The sequence below is a fragment of the Phyllostomus hastatus genome, unplaced genomic scaffold (assembly GCF_019186645.2).
Source record: "Phyllostomus hastatus isolate PE091 unplaced genomic scaffold, TTU_PhHast_1.1 phas_scaffold_182, whole genome shotgun sequence".
Taxonomy (NCBI): Eukaryota; Metazoa; Chordata; class Mammalia; order Chiroptera; family Phyllostomidae; genus Phyllostomus; species Phyllostomus hastatus.
This window is the reverse complement of record NW_025334013.1, coordinates 99784-118462: the sequence shown is the minus strand read 5'-3', so window position 1 is coordinate 118462 and position 18679 is coordinate 99784. Positions and strand designations below refer to the sequence as shown.

The window sequence follows — 18679 nt, the reverse complement described above, 5'->3', positions numbered from 1 at the left end:
GATGCCAGGCCAGCTGCTCCATCCTGCTGGCTCTGGAAACCAGCAGCAGCGGCACCGATAAATTAATTAGTGTTGATTAATTAGTGATGAGTAACCCCCAAGGCCAGCTTCTTCCTGATAAAGCAGAATTTATGTAGCCTGCGTGTCTCCCTGCAGATGGAGGCCCAGATGAAGAGGCGGGGCTGGCCCCCCGGGAGCTGTGGCGGCTGCTGGCCCAGGGGCCGGAGGACGAGCTGCAGGACCTACAGCTCTCAGAGGAGGACTGAGGGCCACCGCCTGGGGCTGCGGGGGCAGCCTGCCCGCCCGCCCCATCTCTGCCACGGGCCTGCAGCTGCCCAGAGGCCTTGGGTCGGTGCCTGTGCAGGGGAAGGACAGCAGATCCTGGATGGAGCTTTATTTTTACAACATAGAAGACCAGACAGTATCGAGCGCTGTGCTGATCCCTGAAGTGGCGTCCTTGGGGACTGGCACCTGCACTGCGGCCCCCGCCCACTGCGGCCCCCGCCCACTGCGGCATGTCCCTCCGGCCTGAGGTCAGGGTGCTGGAAGCCCGCCCCACGGTCCCAGGTCCAGAGGGAGCCGGGCCAGGGCCAGCACAGCCGCACGTCTTTGGTTTCTCTGCGGCGCCCGGGCTTGGATCCTGCACCAGGCTCCACCAGCACCCCCGAGTCTTTGGAAACACGTTCCTTTCCTCTTGAGTCATGTGTTTCCCTTTCAGAGTTTCTGTGTTTTTGCTTCCAAAACCAAAGGAAAATAAGCTGTGGGGGAGGAGCCTTTGCTTGGCAGCAGCTGGCACTGATAGGCAGGGGGCCTGAGCAGCCCACCCCCCAACTCAGCAGAGAGGCTGGGAGGGGTCCACGGGCCCCGGGAGCAGAGCCATTGCCCCGTTCTCTGGCTCAGGTGAGGCTTGGCCAGCAGGGGGGTGCCCTGCCCCATAGGGCGAGGGTGCCACTGCTGGGGACGGAGGCTGCTCCCCTGAGGTGGGCTCCCGCTCCAGGGCCCGCAGGGCTGGTGGCTGCAGCGGCAAAGCCACAGGGAAGCTGGCCATGTAGAAGACTCTGCCCAGGCGCTTGGCCACCTGTGGAGAGACGGGCCTGGGTGGGGGTCTGCAGCCCGGAAGCGCTGAGGTCTGCCTGTCCCTTGTGGAGACCGCCCCCCCCTTCCCTGTGGCACTCACCTGCGCCCGGATTTTGAGGGCGGGCCCCAGCTTCAGCCCCATGGTGGTGAGGAGGTGCTCCTCCGTCAGCAGGGGCAGGGTCTCCCCGTCGATGCCCTGCTCTCTGAAGACCTGGTGTGGGGTGGGGGCCTGTCAGGGCCTGAGTGCCAGACTGCACCGCCCGCCCTGTGGGGTCGGCCCCTGGCCCAGCCGCAGCTGGTGTGGGCTGGCTGCCCAGAGGCTAGAGGTGCAAGGGGTTGCCCGTGCAGCTTGAGGGGGGTGCGTGCCCGGTGGGAGACCCAGCACTGACGTGTGGGTGGTACCATGCAGCAATGCCCCCCACCCTCTGAGAAGGGGTGTTGTGGTGAGGAGAGTCCTGGGGGGGGCACTTGGGGCCTCATTGAGCCGGTGTCCCTCTCACCGGTGCGTATTCCCCGCAGCCGGACAGGCTGCCCACAAAGCTGCAGACGTCGTCCACGGTCCACTTGCTGATGTCCTCAGGGGCCACGGCCTCCTCCCCCTCCGTGAAGAATCCCCCCGAGGTGCCTGGTTGGGAGCGGGTGTTACTGTCACTGGGACTCTGGGGCCTCTTCTGAGGCTCCTGCCCGTCTGCTGACCTTGGTCCTTAGAGCTGTCTGCCCATGACTAATGGGGTTTCCTTCCCCTGGGCAGCCTGAGCGGGGGTGGGGGCACGGGTCTCCCACCCCCACGGAGGGATCTGAAGCATGGGGGGTGCCCACCTGTGTGGAAGTAGGGGCCGACGTAGGGCAAGCCCAGGGGCAGTGGAGGGGGCAGCATGGACCCTGAGAGAAGCCCCTTCCCCTCTGAGCTGGCCCCTCCAGTCAGGGCTGGGCCGGGGGCGGGGCCCTGGCCCCCAACAGCCACCGTCTCGAGATCCTCTCCGTCGGAGTCTTTGGGGGGCTCATCTTCAGAGCCATCTTGCGCCCAGAGCCCAGTCCCAGCAGGCTCCTTGGGCTCGCTAGGCGGGGCTGAGGCAGGGCTGGAGCCCCCCTTTCGAGGGGCTCGGCGGGAGGGCTCCCGGGGCGGGGTGGGGGGGCCCGGGCCCGGCGGTCCCTGCGGCGGCAGACCCAGCGCCGGCGCGGAGCTGTGTCTCAGCACCAGCAGGGCCCCGCGCCGCTGCGGCTCCTCGGCGCCGCTGGGCGGGCGCAGCGTGGCCTCCGGCGCCAGCAGCTGCGGCCGGGGTGCGCTCTCCAGTTCCTTGTGACGCAGCAGCTCCGCCGACAGCTCCAGCCTGGACCCGGCACGCAGGGGACAGAGGGTCAGCCGGCTCGGCGGTGCTGCCGCCTCCCCCTCCGGTCACCGTATCACCTACCGGGCCAGGTTCTGCTTCCGCAGGAGCTCCTGCTGCCGGGCGAGCATCTCCGCCTGGGCAGGGGGCAGGAAGCCGAAACCTGGGGGGGAGGGGACAAACCACAAAGCCAGGTGGTCCAGTGGTCCAACACCACCCAAGCGCCCCCTCCCTGCGCCGTCTCTCCTTGGCAGGGGCGGGTCCTACGGGAACACTCGTGGGCGCCAGCCAGACACAGGCAAACCCAGGGTGGGGGGTGGGGGGTGCCCCCCCCGCCCGCACGCATGAGATTCCCAGGACACAAAGGGCTCGATCACCGCCCACTCCTCACCTGGGGTCTGGCATAGAGCCGAGGGCACCCCCAAAAAGGGAGGCCTGAGGTGGGGGCCCAGGGCGATGTGCGGGGCATTCTGGGACGACAGCAAGGGGGCCGGCTGTGACAGTTCCCTGTGGACAGCAGGGTGGTGAGCGCCGCGCGCCCCCTCCATTCCCGGAACCGCCCGCCCCGCCCCCCGGCCCCCACTCCGGCCGCCACAGCTAATTGCCGGCCCCGCGGGCGGTCGAAGCGCCGCTCGTTCAGCTTCGGGTCGAGCACCGCCCCCGCCCGCCTCCCCCCCTCCGGCCCCCGCTGGCGGCGCCAATTAATCTCGGCGGCGGCGCGGAGGCGCTGACCCGGCGGGCGGCGGCGACTGCAGCGGTAATTACTGCGGGGCGCGCCGGGACCCCCGCCTCCCCGTCTACCCCGGACCCGGCGCGGCCGGGGGCGGGGCGCAATTAGCTGCGATCCGGGAAGCGGCTGCAGACAGCGCTCTGAGGCGGGGGTCGCGGCGTTGCTGGGGGACGGGGGACGTGCTGTGGCGGCCGGCAGCTCAGGCTGAGAGCCGTTGCAGCTCTTCCCGCCCCTAACTCGCTCGCTCCTTGGCCTCGGCCGATCTACCAGCCCCCCGCCCCTTCGTGGGGTCTCCTGGCCGCGACAGGCCCGTCTGTGCCGCCAGAAGGCTCCCGGGTCTGACTGGGAGCTGCTGGGGGCGGGGGGCCTCTGACTTTCGGTTTCCAGACCTCTGGCCGCTCCCCTCCTCTGCCTTCTGCGCCCCCACACCACCCTCCCCATGGACTCCCCTAGTCTGCACCAACCGCCCTCACCTACATGTGGGAGGAGCAAAGCCCCCAGCTTTCTCGGGGCACCTGGATTCAGCGGGCCCCACAGCTACTCCGTGAAAAGGGAATCTTGCCCCTAACACTCCAGCCAGAGGGAAAGTCACCTCCAGGCATCCCACCCCAGGACTGCTTTCCTGGGCCTCTGCCCAGCTCAGTGGGAGAATCAGGTCTCTTCTGCACTGCAGGCCACAGCCCAGGGCCCGGCCCAGGCGGCACCCACGGGGGTGTGGCTGGGGTGGGAGCCGGGAGTGTGAGGTCAGAACGGCTGACCAGTGTGGGCCCGACCTGCAGAGACCAGGCAGTGAGTGTCCACACCCCAGAAGCCAGCACAGTGACTATGGGCGCCTCTCCGAGAGGCAGGCACCCCAATACCTCTCTGAGAAAGACGGGGTGCCAGCTGGAGCGGGGCCCTCTCGGTGCTGAGCGAGGCCCTGCTTCCGACGTTGACCTGGCGTGGATGAGGGCAGGTGGGCTTCCAGGCCACTGGGGCTCCTCGCAGCTGCAGCAGCCACCTCCTGCCGGACCCTCAGGAGATCTGGAGTGGGGGAGAAGACAACAGCAGTGACCCGAGGCCAGGCTCCCCCGGGCTCTGACTCGCCCCACCCTGAGACTGAGAACACAGGGCACTGGCCAAGGGCACCAAGGAGCCCAGGACCGGCGAGAGGCCGCCCTCACACTGACGCTGCTGGTTGTTCCCTGGGACAGAGACACAGAAGGCCAGAGGACACATCATCGGAGGGCGACAAGCTAGAGGACGCCGGGGTGGGGGCGGGAGGCACCCATCTGTCTTGGGAGGGGGGCCAGGGGAGCATTTGAAAGGGATATCCGCACGTTAGTAAGCAAAATGCGGTGGGAAGGAGGGGAAACCCAGCAGGCAGGGGAAGCTGGTGGTGCATGAAGGTTGATATCGACAGCTCCGAAGGCGTGGAGACTAAGGCTACGGGAGCCCCGAGGGGAGGGGGCTGGGCAGTGCGACCAGAGTCCAGGTTGGAGGCTGCCCAGGCGACTGGCTCCGAGGTGGCAGGCGGTGCGCACTCCATCCGTGCTCTGATGCGCTCTGCTACCCATCCGGCTCCCTCCAGCCTGCTTAGGGCCGGGCCTCCGAGTCCCCCCGCGGTCCCCCATTTGTGCAGGCCCCCGCCGCCGCCTGTTTATAAATTAATTACCCGAAAAGCGGAGGTGGGTCCTGCCCGGGCCGGGTGCCAGCCCGCAGAGCCCAGCCGGCGCGGCCGCCTGCATCGATCCCAGCGGGGCCCCCGCGCCCCCGCGCGCGCCGGCGGCCTAGGTTATTTACAGTCGGCTCCGCAGCGGGGGTGGCGGCGCGGGCCGTGATTGACAGCCCAGCTCCCGGCGCTGCTCCCCGGCGGCCCGCGCCCCCTCCCCCGCGCAGGCCGGCGGAGCCGGCCCCAGGCAGGGCAGGGAAAGCAATTAAAAAGGAAGATTTTTAAATTATTAACATTTGGTGAATAATTCAGGCTCTCGGTGCCTGACTGCCCTGGGGGACAGGGCCTTGTGTGAGGAGGGGGGGAAATCCTGCCCCCGCTCCCAGCGCCCCCGCACCCACCTCCATCCAGAAAAGCCAAGCTCCCTCAGACTAGGGGCTGGGGTTTGCCAGGTCGGGGTGCAGAGGGGCAGGGCTCGGAAGTGTGGCCCTGAGATGGTGGGCGGGACTTCCAAGCTTCCCGCAGGGGCGGGATGGGCAGATGGCCAGAGCGGTACACAGGGTGGGGAGCAGGGTGGGCCAGGGACCCAGCCTCCAGCTGCGCTTCCCACTACCAGTGGGGTCCGGGTGGCCAAATCCCAGCTGCTGCTCACCCTGCCTTCCCGCCGGCCGCTCTGGGGCTGACGGCCCCATCCTCTGGGGCCTCCCTCAGGTGCCCTGGAGGTGCCTGACCCTGTCATACCCTGGAGCTGGCGTGGGAGGTGCTGCAGGGCCCGGTCCCAGGTGCAGGGCATCAGCCCCACCCCGCCAGGGCTCACTGAGACTGTGTCCTCACCTGTGAAACGACACTCCCTGCGCCTGGCGACTGGGGGGTGGCCCTGCTGTGTGGGGAACCCTGGGGGTGGAGCCACAGGGGGCCTGTTGGTGGTGGGCCTGCTCAGGGCAGGAGGAGAGAGTCGGGGCGCTGCCCACCTGCAAGGAGCTCGCCTGTGGCGGCCAAGCCCAGCCTTGCCGTCGGCAGCACAGGCCCCAGGGTTTCTTTTCGGGGGGACCCAGCATCCGCGGGCGGGCCCTTGGGGGTGGGGGGCACCTACCATGGCCGGGGAGGCCCAGGTGGTAGAGCCGCTGCGGGTCCTCGAAGGTGCCGGCCTCGCTCAGCGCGGACACCAGCCGGCGGTAGTGATCCTCCGGGGCCATGCCGGGCCCCAGTTCCGGCAGCAACAGAGTCTCTGCTTTGGGGGGGCACACGGGGAGGGGTCGTCCTCAGACACCTTCCTCAGGCCCTGCCTCCCCTCTCACAACTGGCTGATGGGCGGACCCCACCCTGCAGAGGGTCTGAGTCACACCCCCCTCCCCCTCCCCCAGCTCCCACCTTGGGGGGACTTGCTTCGAGCCTTCTTCTCCAAGGGGCAGTCGGTGCTGATGTGGGGGGAGCGGCCCAGCCTCTTGCCCAACACGTCACCTGGGGGACGGTAGAGTCACCTCAAAGGCCACCTCAAGGCCCCCAAGGTCTGGTGCACCTGCTGTGTGCAGTACCCCCAGGCCCCCCACCCAGGCCACACCTCTCGCTGCCCCCGGAAGGCCGAAGCGAGCACCCCGGCTTTGCCTGCCACACACCTGCCCACCTGCCCAGCAGGCTCTGAGCTGCTGAGGACACCCTGGGTAGCCGCCTCCGATGTGCTTAGCACTCCTGCCCCCCACACGTGGCCAGCCCCGCCCCACCACTCCGTGAAGTCCTGTCTCAGGCCCCAGGCCCAGACCACACTCATCCGCATCCCTGAGCCAGCCCGCTGCAACCCAGCCCCCGGCGCCTGACGGCAGGCCGGCCGGTGCCCAAGGTCTGGGGCCTCTGCTGGACAGCTTGGCCGTGGCCCTGCTCTCCCGGGCCCAGCGGTGCTGGGGTGCAGGAGCTGCCCCCTCTGTGACCCAGGGCCACCATGACACCTCAGTGAGGGGGCTCTGCCATTAGCTCTGGAGCCTAATTCCTTTTCCTTGTTCCCTTAATCTGTCATTTTTATCAGCCCGGGAAGTGCAGCGCGATCAATCTCCACTTTACAGCCGACAGAATGGTGCTAATAACTTATTGATCTTGGCCACCTTGCTGCCACCGGCCTGAGGCTGGGCCCAGGCCTGCCCCACCCCTACCTCAGGGCCTGGCAGGATGGGGCACAACCAGCACGAGGCCCCGAGGAAGCCCAAGTGGACACTGACAGCCCGGTGGCCTCAGGGTCCCGTGCGGGAGAGCCTGAGGACACGCCGTGCCAGGCCTGGGCTGGGCCTGGGCTGGGTGCACACCCGCTGCACACGCGCCCTTCAAGGGTTAGCAAATAAACCACGGCTCTCGCCTCCTGGGGACCCGTGTCCCGTTTTCCACTGTGGGGAACCCCTTCCCCTTTCTGTTGGGGGTGGGAGGGGCCCCTAGGGAAACCCAAGCAGTGGCTGCAGCCGGGCCCTGCCAGGGGCCCTGTGGTGACCGGCCCTAGATGAGAGCCACCCCACACAGGGACGCACTGGGCAGCCAGGGGCAGACACACCACAGGGCGCCGCCCAGACCCCCCTGGGTCCTCAGACCTCCCGACCATCCGGCTCCTGCTCAGGGGCCGGGCCGTGGGGTGGGACTAGCTCGTGGCCCCTGGGGAGGCCCAGGCGAACACAGGCCGATGGCCCCACCCCAGGGCCACAGGAGCAACGGGGAGGCCGAGGGGCACTGCAGCCCCGAGGAGAGGTCGAGACCCTGATGAAGCCTGGACCCGGGGTGCAGGTGACACTTCAAGTGCGACCTCTGCACAAAGTGAGCGTGGGGACGTCCTGGCAGGGGCCCCGTGCGGAGGGCCAGGCACAGCCCGCGGCGGCGGGGGGCCGGGCGCAGGCGGCAGGGGGGGGCCTGCTGCCTCCAAATATCTCAATCATCGCGGGGCTCCCGGGGCCGCGCCCGATCGATGGGGCAATTAGGTTTTATCAGCCGCCGGCTCAGCTGCCTCCAACCGGGCTCCAGAAGCAGCCCCCACCCCCACCCACAGGGCCTTCCCAGGCGCAGGCAGGCCTGGGGGGCACCGATGGGGGGGCCTGGGGGGCGCGGGGTGCCCAGGGCTCCTGGGACGGCAGGGCCTCCGCCGACACTGGACTGTCCCCACTGCCCACCGCCACGTCCTCTGGGGAGGACCCAGGTCCCCGAGCTGCCCCTTGAGGGGGGGGGGCAGGACCCCTGTGCTCTGCCGGGTGGGCAGGCGCTCCGTGTCGAGCTCGGGTGTGCGTCCCTGGGCCTCCACGAGGCCTGTGTGCCCATGGCCGTCCCGCGGCTGCCCCCGTGAGCAGGGGCGACAGGAGCCCGGGGCCCGAAAGCCCACCCAGCAGCAGCCACCGTGGAGCCGCCGCCTCCGCCCCCGTCTGCCCGGCTGGCCGGGATTAACACAATTACCGTCACAGGGAGCCCCAGGGGACAGCCGGCCTCGCCACCTCCCGCCTCCTCTGCCGGCCTCCCTGGCCGCCTGCCAAGGACGCTGGGGGCGGCGTCCAGCGCTGCTGAGCAGACGCTGGGGGGGCGCAACATGGGCCTTGCTCAGGCCCGGCTGCTGCAGCCCCGGCCCCGACCCCGGCCCCGTCCTGGCCCCCCCCGGGCTCCTCACCTGTGCTGCCCAGGCCTATCTCCACGCCGCCTCCCTGGAACTCACAGCGGCTCTGGTGCTCGGGCATCACGAGGTGGCTGCTGCGGTGCAGGCTGGAGATGAGGGTGGGGAGGTCGCTGTCTTGGCTGCAGCGACCAAGAGAGGGAAGGCGAGAGCCCGTGAGGCCAGGCGCCCAGCCTTGGGCGCGAGGGGCGCCTGGCAGAGCCTGAGTGCGGGCGAGTGCGGCACCAGGGCACAACATCTGAGTGCGGCCTGGGACGCCACGTGGGAGTGTCCCCGGGGCGGCTCCCACCCAGGGCAGGGGACTTGCCCTCGGACCCCAGGGCCGCCCCTGGACGGTCTGCACGGCGGAGGGTCCGTGCAGCTTTGCTGTGCCCTCTGGGGGGCAGCTGGGCACCCACCAGGCGGTGCGCCAGCCCCAGGGAGCCCGGCGCCAACACACTGCCTCACTCCGGCTGTGCCCACAGCTGTGCCGCTGCAGCGGCGAGACCGTCACCTGTGCTGTTCCACCTGGAACTTCCCACCAGCCATGGACCCCACTGTCTTCCCGTGAGGAGGCCAAGGGTCCGAGCCAAGCCCAGGAGCCAAGGAGAGGCACGTTCACCACACACAGGGTGCACCCACTCCCGGGGGCCGCAGCCCTGTGGACGGGCAGACACACCACGGGCCGGGCTGGGCGGGAAGCAGGGGAGCTGGAGTAGAAACGCACTGAACTCTTTTGTCCCCTCATTTCTGCTCCCGCTGTATCAGCTCCACCCTGCGTCGCAGAACCCCGGAGAGAAGAGGAAGTGAGGGACCCCAGGATGACACCCCACTGATTCATCAGCAGAGAAGGGCCCTGGACCCTGGCAGAGGAAGCCTTAAGCAGCAGGAAGTTAGGACAGGACAGAGGAGACACAGCAGGGGACCAGCCCCCCCAGCTCCCTTGCTCCCTGGCCCACCTGTGACAGCAGCCTTGGGGCTGGGCCACCGCAGCGGGGCCTCCACGGAGTGACCTGGGGACCAACCCTAAACCCCATTAAATAGCCCCCGCCCCCGGGGCCTGGGCGCTGGAGCAGGCTAATCCGGGGCTGGCCCCTAAGCAGATCAGTCTCAGCAGCAGAGGCTCCAGGGTTGGGGCCGCCCCCCGCCCCCAGGAAAGGAGATGCCCCATGCCGCTGGGGGGGGCGGGGCGGGGGGGAGGGGGACTGCAGGTGACTACCCGGCAGCCCATCCACCTTGCCTCTCATCCTCATCGACTCTGGTGGGGGGGTCAGACTGCCGTCCCAGCACCGGGGCGGGGGGTGGGGGCCTAGAGGCAGGGCCAAGGCTGTCTAGAGGGCGCCCTTGGAGGGACCCCTGTCTGGGTCCCGAGGGCTGCTGCAGGAGGTGACTGAGCGGGTGAGGCCAGGACCCCGGTTGGTCCTGCCCCCCCTCCCCCGCAGCCACCGGCTCTCCCACGCTCTGGCGGGGGGCACGGCAGCCCCGGGGAGGGGGTGCCTAATGGGAACCAGGACGCCCGGCTCTCTGCCCTGGGGTGTGCCCCACAGGCCCCAAGACAGCCCCTCTCTGTCCTGGAAAACCTGCTGCGGCCACTCACTGAACGAACGACACCGAGTAAAAGCCACAAAGCAGCCGCGCACTCACTCGGCCGATGACTCGTGAACCCTGTGCCTGGCTCCGGGGCCCGGGGTTCTCCCTCAAGCCGTGAACACACGCGAGAGGGGAGGGCTGCGGGGGAGGGCGTGCTCGGAGGCTGGAGGCAGAGGGACCCCTTGGGCCCCAGCCCTTCTGGGGGGCCCTGGGCTCTGACAAGTTCCCTCAGCGACCACCACACTGCCCAGCCCTCTCCCGTCTCCTGGCCAGGTCAGGGTCTCCCACAGGGCAGGGGATGCGTGGGCTGGTCCCCTGTGGAGTCAGACGGACAGAGGGACAGGGGTGAACAGACAGACAGACAGCAAACAGACAGATGAAGACAGATGACGGAGTCAGATGGACGGACCGACATGGAGAAGGACAAAGCGACCGTGGTGTGAACAGACAGGTGGACAGAGCCTGGAGGATAGACAGGAGCCTGGAGACAGGAGGACAGAGCGGCGTGGGCAGTGTGAGGCAGCCGGTGCTGCACGGGGGCGGGGTGGGGGCAGACGGGAAGGTCCTCTGAGCCACGCCCCCACCACCCCTGTGCTGAGACCCCAAAAATCATCCCGGCTGCTTCTAGGGCCTGTGGCCCAGCTCCCCACCCTCTCCCACGTCCTGGGGGGCTGCAGGCAGAGTCCGACCTGGAAGGGGCGCCCCTGGGTTCCCTGCGGGCTGCGCAGACAAAGCTGTCCTGGAGAGTCCCAAGAACTAGCCTCGTGAAGTGTCACCAGGGTCCACGGAGGTTCGAACTGTGACCAGCCGAGCGGGCCACTTCCCCGTGAGGCAGAAGTGAGTTTGAAGACGTTTTCATCGTGACCCGGCTCTAGGACCTACCGTCTCAGAGAGAAGCACTAGCCCACCGGGCACAGGCCGGGCTGGGAGTGGGGGCACCTCCCACCGGGGCCCGCTGGCCCTTCCTGCGGCTGCCCCAGAAGCCTGGGGCGAGACTTGACCCCACTGGCCCGGAGCCGCAGCCTGGGCTCTGCCCACAGACTGACCACCCCTTGCCCCTCTGGAGCCAGAAACCTGGGTCGCCCTCGTGTCCCTAACCTCCTCTCTGGTTCCCTCACTCGTCCCTCCCTCCACTCTGCTTCCACAACCTTAAATCACTATGGGCTCAGCAAACCCCCACCTGCTGGGCGGGGCTTCCAGAGGACCTTTTCAGAACATGCACCTGGTCACTCTGCTGCTCAAGAGCTTTGGGTGGCTCCCCACTGCCTGGGGGACAAGGCCCAAGGGACCCTGCATCCAGAGCTTTTCAGCATCCACTCGCGCCAGACTTGCAGGCCTCCCCTCCCACCTGTCCCTCCCCCATTGCTCAGTGTTTACAGGCACCCGTCCCTGGCGAACTCCTATGCATCCTTCAAGACCCTACTCGCACATCACCACCCTAACGGCCTCGGGGGCCTCTGGGAGGGTGGGAGGGGGAGTTCGTGGCCTCTTCTCTGGGTGGATGGGCTCACGTGGCCAGTGCCATGTGGGAGGGGAGTGAGGCTCCAGGGTCGGGTTGCCCAGCATCCCCGGCTCCGTGCTGATGCCAAGGTCCAGGCCCATGTGGACAGACAGACAGACAGAAGGACCACAGACAAACGGGGGGAGGGAGGGCGGGAGGCCGGGGGATTCGGAAGCAGACTCGTACGTGTGGGGAGGCCCGGTCCCGCGCTCACCCACCTGCAGGACGTCTCTCGGAAGGAGATGTTCACGTCCCAGTGGGTGTGGACTCTGCGAGGGGAGAGGCGGAGAGTCAGCTTGGCCTCGGCACCGGCACCTGGACAGCGAGCGGGGCATCTGTGCGGCGTGCCCCGCATCCGCCCCGGAGCTCCAGCCCCAGAGGGACGGGCCGGCTCAGGCCTGTCTCCAGCGCCATCTGGTGCGAGTTTGACTGCCGCCGGCGGCCACCAGGACAGGCCCTGGGGCGGCAGCCGGCCCCTGACCTCAGCACAGGAAAGCAAAGGAAGCTGGGATCTGAGGCCACCATGACTCCCCTCCAGGGCCCAGAGGGGCCCTCGCGTGGAGCGGCGGCAGGGGCTGCTGCTCCCTCCACAGGCCCCTCGGGCGACCAAACCGAATTCCTGGCGGTTAGAGCTGCCCCGGCTGGGCTGGGACCAGGCCGAGGAGTGACCCCACGGCCAGGACCCACGGCTGGGGTGTTAGCCCAGGCGTGGGGCCCGGGGTCCCAGCTGTGGCCAGCTGGCACTCCAAGAGTGACCGCTGCACAGCCCAGGCGGGCAAGGCGGCGGGACAGGAGGTCAGGCGAGGAAAGGGCTCCGCCTGGTGCCCTCGCGCCTGCCCCGGCGGGGTCCCCGAGAGGACCCGGGACCTCAGCTGCTTCTCCTCGGCAGGAGTGGCTCTGGGCCAGGCAGAGGGAGCCGGGGGCTCCTGGGGTCGGAGGGCCTGGAAGGTGGTGAAGGCCTGGGAATTCTGGGAGTGCGTCCCCAGTGCTGGACGGAGAGACGCACGGACTCGGGGACACCGAGGTGAGTGGCCAGAGGAAGCTCTCTGATGTGGGGGTGGGGGGAGAGGTGGGAGGTCGGGAAGGGGGGCCCCAGCCTGGAGCCCCCGGCAGAGCTGCCACCTGCCAGGTCACGAGTGTCTGGGGGCTGCTGCCGGGGGGTCAGCCCAGCTCCCCAGGCCTCACCTTCTCCCCCACCCGCGCCCGAGTCTCACTGGTGGCTGCTCTCCCAGCCGCGGGCCGAGCCCCCTTCCTCCCTCCCCCACACCTAGCAACTCTGCCCCTCCCCAGGACCCCTCGCTCTGGTCATGGCAGGAACCACCGCGGGGGTCCCTGCTCCCCAGTCCTGGCTCTCCATCCCCAGGTGGGGGCAAGGGGGGCCTCTCTGTGCAGTGGAGGGGCTGGCATGTCCCGGGGCTCCGGGCTTTGTGTCAGCTGAGGCACAACAAGCCAAACTCGGGCAGAGGGCTCCCCTCCAGGCCTGCACTGGCCTTCCGCTGCCCGGAGACCCACCCGGGGTCCCGCCCGCACCCGTGCCCGTGTGCCCACCGCGCCCAGGGCCTCAGCAGAGGTACCTTCTCTTCATGATACGGACGTGGGGGTCGTCCTCCTGCTTCAAGCCTGGCCGCCGCCCACAGGCCGGCCCACTCCCGTCGCTGTCGCCATCACTGGCTGAGAAGCTGGGGGTCAGCTCTTTCTTCAGGGCCCGAGCAGGGGGCAGGGCGACTGTCCTCTTATCTGCCAGCCGCCCCCGGTTCTGGGCAGAGTGGGAAGAGAGGAAGTTAGGGCCTCGGCCCCCCGTGTGGCTTGCACCCCAGGCCGGACCCGGTGACAGCAGCCTCGCTGAGACCAAGGAGACACCGTTACCAGCCCGTGCTCCCCACCGCCCTTGCCAGGCGTGGAGGGGCCTCCTGCCTCCGGGGTTGGCAGAAGCTACACCTGACCAAAGGCCAAGGGCAGGGAGACAAGGCCTTGTCCAGACTGCACACTCCAGCCCAGCTGTCCAGGGCCATTAGCCTGAGTGTGGGGTCGCCACCTGGAGACAGACCCTGCTTCCCCAGCTCCTCCGAGCCCACAGGGCTTGCCTGTCCACCTGGCAGCCTGACTCAGACTCCGTGAACCCCCAGCTGAGACCCAGGTCCCGGGGGGTCTGCAGCCTGGGGCCCAGGGCTCACCGATCCCCTGGCCAGGAACCCTGGGCAGCCCAGAGCCTCAAGCCCGGGAGCCCAGAGACCCAGCCTCCCCGTGGGCCCGCCTCCCCCACCCCTGCGCTCGTGGTGCGGAGGCCAGAGTCACAAGAGCCGAGCTGCCGGCACCGGAGCCGGAGAGCAGGCTCACAGGGCCCTCCACACGGGCCCGTGCCTGCTCAGAGCTCGCCACACTCGCAGGCCCGCTCCCCGCGCCCCACGGCGCTGCCCAAGCGAGCGTTCAGGTCCCGAGCCCTGGGGGAAGGAGAGAAGCTGGGGACCGCTCTCTGGTGGGCAGGGAGCTTTTTCTTACTTGATAGCGGGTTACTGGCTCAGGGAGGTGGCAGGGCCTTGGCTGATCTGATTTTCATCTTTTCAGCCCCGAGGCCTCCGTGGACCCTCTCTATTCTGTCGCCAGGACGACGAGTCCCCACCACACCCGGGAGCTTGAGGAGCACAGTGTCAAGGAGGGGCCTCGCCCCACCCTGGACCTAAAGGCCAGCTCTGCGGCCCCCACAGTCCTGCCCTACAGAGCGAGGGCTCGTGTCAGAGCCAGGCCACCGTCACCTCTGGACACGCAGCCACCCCGGGCTCCTCCATTCCTGCCCTTGGGAGTCTCCCCTGGACACCCTCCAGGCTCCTCCCTGCTGCAGCCAGCGAGACCACAGCTGGGCCTGCAAGACGAAGGCCTGCTGGCCTCGGCCCAGGGCCGTGCCCCCACAGCAGAGCCTGGGCGGGGGCAGCGGGGGTGAGCACCTCATCTGGAACAGCCTCCACCTCTCTGGAGTGCACTCTGCCGGGAAGTCCCCCTCAGCTCTGCCCTTCTCTCGCCTGCTGTGGGCCGAGCACCAGAACAGCCTCTCCTGCCGTTCTGCTCGGATTAAACCCGCTAAGGAAAGGAACACACGGCTCCCTGCGTCTTGTCTGTGGGACGGGGGGAGGAGCGGGAAGTGGTGGCGGCCGAGACGGCCACTTGGGATGGGGCCGGGCGAGCGATGCTGGCCTGGGGGGCCCCTGTGGGGGGTGCTCAGAAGGGGGGCCAGGGTGGGCAGTCATGGCCCGGGCCAAGGACAGGGGACATCCGTGCCTCCCGTGCACACTGGAGACCTCACTCCCTCTCGGCCGCACAGGCTGGAAACCTGGGGGCCGAGCGTCCGCCCGTGCACAAGCCCCGCAGGCAGTGAGTGGAGCCGCCTGCCTGGCTGCATGACTCTCCTGCCGCGCGCACACCCGCCCTCTGCCCCTGGGCAGCCTGTCTGTGCAGCGCACCCACACCCGAGGGCCTGGCCATGGGGCTGGGGGAAGGCGGGCTCTGTGTGGAAACAGCGGGGCTGGAAAAACAAGGGGTTCCACGGAGCTCCTTCCTAAGGACGGGGTGCGGGCCAGGCCTGGGGAGGACCAGACGCAGCGGAGGCAGGCCCAGGTCTGGGCTGCCGCTCGTGTAAGTCAGGGAGCGGGGAGCCCCAGGCAGGCAGGCAGGCGGCCCTGGACTGTGACCCCAACCTTGACCCGAAAACAAACTCCAGGCCAGCCTGGAGGGCACCCGGAGGACTCATCCTTGGCACCAGCTGCTTGAGAAGGTGCGGAGGTGGGTCTTGAGCTCGGTCTCTGGCCGCAGGTGGGCCGGTGGCCGCGGGCAGGGGAGGCTGCCCGTGCAATCACCCGGTCCGGAGCTCCCTGGTGCGGGCAGGCCGGTGGTGAGGCGTTCACATCAGACACTGCGTGCAGCGGGCACACAGCCGAGTCCCCCTCCCCTGCCCAATGGCTGCATCTGACCTCGAGTCTACCTTCCCAGGTGTGTCTGTGGCTTCCCGGTTGGCCTAGGTTACCTGCTGCCAGGGCCCAAGAGGAACCCAGGACATCCCCTCCCCCACCCTACTCCCACTCCAAAGAAAACAAGCCAAAGGTGAAAGACCAGGGGCCCTGTGTCCTCCCAGGCACCCCTGAGGCCCACCCCTTCCTGCCAGCGGGGGCTGCCAGTGGAGCTCTCAGAGCAGCACCGCCCACCAGCTCACGGCCTGGCTCCAAGTGGCCCCCCCAGGGGCTCAAGCTGGTTCCCCTCAAGATGCAATTTCCCGTGCAGATCGATGGTCCACCACTGCCAGGAGGCCGTGCGCTCGCTGCGGCGGGCACAGTGCCTGTTGCTCCTGCTCTCCTGGGCCCCGAGGGGCCCCGTGGGTGTCCACACAGGGCCCGGGCCACAGCAGCCTCCGACCTCCTGTCCTCCGAATGCCAAGGACCCGCCCAGCACGGAAGCTGCCCCAGACGGTCCCGGTCCTGATCATCCAGGGTCTTGCCCGGCAGGGCCCAGCCGTGCGGACCCCAAAGAGGCACGTCACTCACGTCCAAGCTTATAAGCCCCCAGAACACACAAGGGGCCAACCACCACTGCCGCACCCAGAATGAGCACTGCCCTAGGACTGGCCCCTCTTCCAAGCTGGGCCCGATGACACGGTGCCCCCCCCCCCCAGCTGGTGATGGACAGAGCCCCCAGGTCGGTGGAAAACAGCCTCCAGGGAGGAACCTTCACACCCTGGGTTGTTCCCGGGACCTCGGGAGAAGCAGCTCCAAGGCTCCCAAGGAGGAGCTTCAGGATAGGCCGGATCCGAAGGGGTGGGGGCTCCAGGTGCCCCAGGATTCCCGCCCACAGCAAAATCGCCCGTTTGTCCCTGGGGCCCCTCCTGCACACTGGCAGAGCTGACGTTAGGGTTCTGGGCCCTGCAGGACACGCACACGCCCCACGGGGGAGAGGAAAGCCCCAGGGTTCCCCCGCATCTCACCACCGGGGAGGATATTCGGCAGCCCGGGCAGTCGCAGATCGGAGGGTGCACCTGCAGAATCCCCTTGGACATAAGCGTCTTCAGACTTTTCCCTGCGAGGAGAGCCGAGGCAGGACCGGTGAGCGGACGGGCGGCACTCGGGCACACTTCCGGGCCGCAGTCGGCGGCGGGGCCGGACCCTCCCCTCACGAGCACGAACGCCCACCTCAGTCCAACTTGCGAACCCGCCGCCCAGCCCACGTCGCGGACCCCGTAAGGATTTGCTGAGCTCAGGAACTGAGGATCCCGGCGAGCGCCCTTCCCAGAGCCAGGGCGGCCTCCTCCACCCCTTCCCCCCGCCCCCATTTTCTCGCGCTCCACCCTCTCCAAACCCGTCCGCGAGCACCCCCAAAATAAGGGCTGAGGCAGGCCGAGCCCCGGGGCAAGTGAGCGGCGCAGCCAGGGCCTGGGGCTGCGCCTGAGCCCGGAGCGGGAAGAGGGCAGCCACTAAAAAGCCGCGAACCCCAAAGTCGAACGCTACCGGTTCCTAACTTTCTAACGTCTCCCACCCCCCCTCACCGCGTTTCTCTGCTTGTCCGCTCAGGCGCCCGCCCGTCGCGCCCTTGGAGTCAGACTCCTGCAGGAGCCCAACAGGCTGCTCCCAGCTCCGCCGCCGCCGCTGCTCTGCGCGCGCCCCCGCCCTGACGCGCGGCCCCGCGGCCCCCACCTGCCTGCGCCACCCCTACGCCTCGCCCCGCTCTCCAGCAGCGCGCACCCGCGCCCTGGGCGCACGTGTGCCGCGCTCCCCTCCCGCCAGATCCCTGGGCTCCGCGTCCGGGTGTTGGGGTGAGGGGAATGTCCTGCCCGGCCCGCCTCCCCTCTGCTCTCCCGAGTTCCCGTAAACTTCCCCTGCGCCGCGAGGCCCAGGAATCCCGCAAAGACCTTCGGAGCAGAAGGAGCGGCTAGCTAGTGCGCCGCAGGCAGCCCGGGGGCACCGCGGCGGGGGCTGAGCGAACCGCGGAGGCTGAGGGCGCTGTGCCTGGGTCCACCTAGGAGACCGTACTGCGATGGGGGTGGGTGGGGGAGTGTTCCTGCTGCAGCCCCAGAGTCACAGCGCCCTCTCTGGGTGGTGATGGAGTTTCCCAGATGGCGGAAGGAGTGGGGTCCGGACCCACGGGTCCTCGGGGAGCGGAGGGGAGGAACCGAAGCAGCCCGCGCCCCCACCGCGGGCGCACCTTTGTGGCGAATGCTGCGCTTCCAGTCCTTGGCCGTTTCGCGGCCGCTGACAAACTGGAACTCGTTGGGTGTAAGCCACTCGCCGCGGTGGCGGATGGACGGACCCTTGCTGCCCTGGCAGAGTTTGCGCACGTACAGCAGCGCGCGGTTGGCGCCACACTCCACCTCGATACACGGCTCGCCGTTGTCCAGCAGCGGCTGGAAATCCGGTGCCGCAGCCGCCGTGGCCGAGAAGCGCTCGAGGGCCAGAGGGTCCCGGGGCAGGTGGAGGTGTGGGGCGGCCTCATGCAGGCTCAGGTAGGCGCGCGAGGTGCGGAGCGGCGGAGCCAAGAGAGCCTCGTAGCCAGCGGTCGCGGCCGGTAGCGAGGCTGCCGGAGGCAGCGCGGCCACGGCAGGCAGTGGAGCCAGGTAGCCGGGCAGCGGCGGCAGCGGCAGCGCCGCCAGGGTCGGATGGAAAGTGGCCAGAGCCAGGGCCAGGTCTTCGCGGCCCGGGAGCTCCTTCTTGACCGCCGGCATGGCGGGCCAGTGGTCCTGCAACCCGGCTTCCCGTCGGCAGCTCAACTTGTTCCCGGGCTGGAGTTGGGTCTCGGGGCGGGGGACCCGGGAGGCGCCTGGCGGCGAGCCCGCCCTAGCCGCTACTGCGCCTTGATGCCGCGCCTCCCGCCGGGCCCCCTCGAACGGCTGCCCGGCCGGCTGGCAGGGCCTCCGCTGCCCGAAACATGGTGCTACCAAAGCTGCTTCGGATCCCGGATCGACGTGCCGAGCGCCGCAGCTCCAGGGCCCTAGGGCTCCGCGGGGCGCTCGGCCACCTGCGCCCGCGCCCCCTGGGGCGACCCCGCCCCCGCTCACCGGTCCGCCTGCCGGGCGGAGCCGAGCAGTAAGTCTTGCTGTCTGCGGACCCGCGCCCCGCCCAGCCCGGGGGTCCCAGGACCCCGCCCCGCCCCGCCGCCCTTGCCGCGCACCCGCGTACTGTGGCGCGCGCCCGCCGGGCGAGGACTTGGGAGACCCGCCGCC

At 69.1% G+C, this 18679-nt stretch overlaps 2 protein-coding genes across 7 annotated transcripts in view; one reads left to right on the top strand and one right to left on the bottom strand.

The window, feature by feature from the left end:
- Nucleotides 1-698, top strand: part of NOC2L (NOC2 like nucleolar associated transcriptional repressor) — a 10155-nt gene extending 9457 nt beyond the window's left edge. Inside the window, exon 19 of the mRNA XM_045858826.1 lies at nucleotides 157-698. Coding sequence (XP_045714782.1) covers nucleotides 157-266 — 110 coding nt within the window. The 3' untranslated portion in view covers nucleotides 267-698. The remainder of the gene's footprint in view (nucleotides 1-156) is intronic.
- On the bottom strand, nucleotides 380-18679 carry SAMD11 (sterile alpha motif domain containing 11). 6 transcript variants are annotated; one of them, XM_045858820.1, is made up of 14 exons: nucleotides 17665-18677; nucleotides 16451-16542; nucleotides 13059-13240; nucleotides 11703-11753; nucleotides 8412-8536; nucleotides 6158-6247; nucleotides 5880-6017; nucleotides 3996-4158; nucleotides 2797-2912; nucleotides 2490-2568; nucleotides 1897-2408; nucleotides 1578-1702; nucleotides 1178-1288; nucleotides 380-1078 (listed from the first exon to the last, which is right to left on the bottom strand). In XM_045858820.1, the coding sequence occupies exons 1-14, from the start codon at nucleotides 18179-18181 to the stop codon at nucleotides 833-835; spliced, it is 2547 nt and encodes an 848-aa protein (XP_045714776.1). In that variant the 5' UTR covers nucleotides 18182-18677; the 3' UTR covers nucleotides 380-832. The 6 variants fall into 6 exon arrangements, with proteins under 6 accessions (XP_045714776.1, XP_045714777.1, XP_045714775.1 ...); XM_045858821.1 differs by having other exon boundaries at nucleotides 5880-6014; nucleotides 17665-18676; XM_045858819.1 differs by having other exon boundaries at nucleotides 380-1288; nucleotides 17665-18679.

Coding starts and splice junctions, on each gene's coding strand:
- SAMD11 (XM_045858819.1), bottom strand. CDS start 18,181: ATGCCGGCGGTCAAGAAGGAGCTCCCGGGCCGCGAAGACCTGGCCCTG. Junction 16,543..17,664: donor GCGCAGCATTCGCCACAAAG/GTGCGCCCGCGG, acceptor CTCTCCTCGCAG/GGAAAAGTCTGAAGACGCTT. Junction 2,409..2,489: donor CGGAAGCAGAACCTGGCCCG/GTAGGTGATACG, acceptor TGCCGGGTCCAG/GCTGGAGCTGTCGGCGGAGC.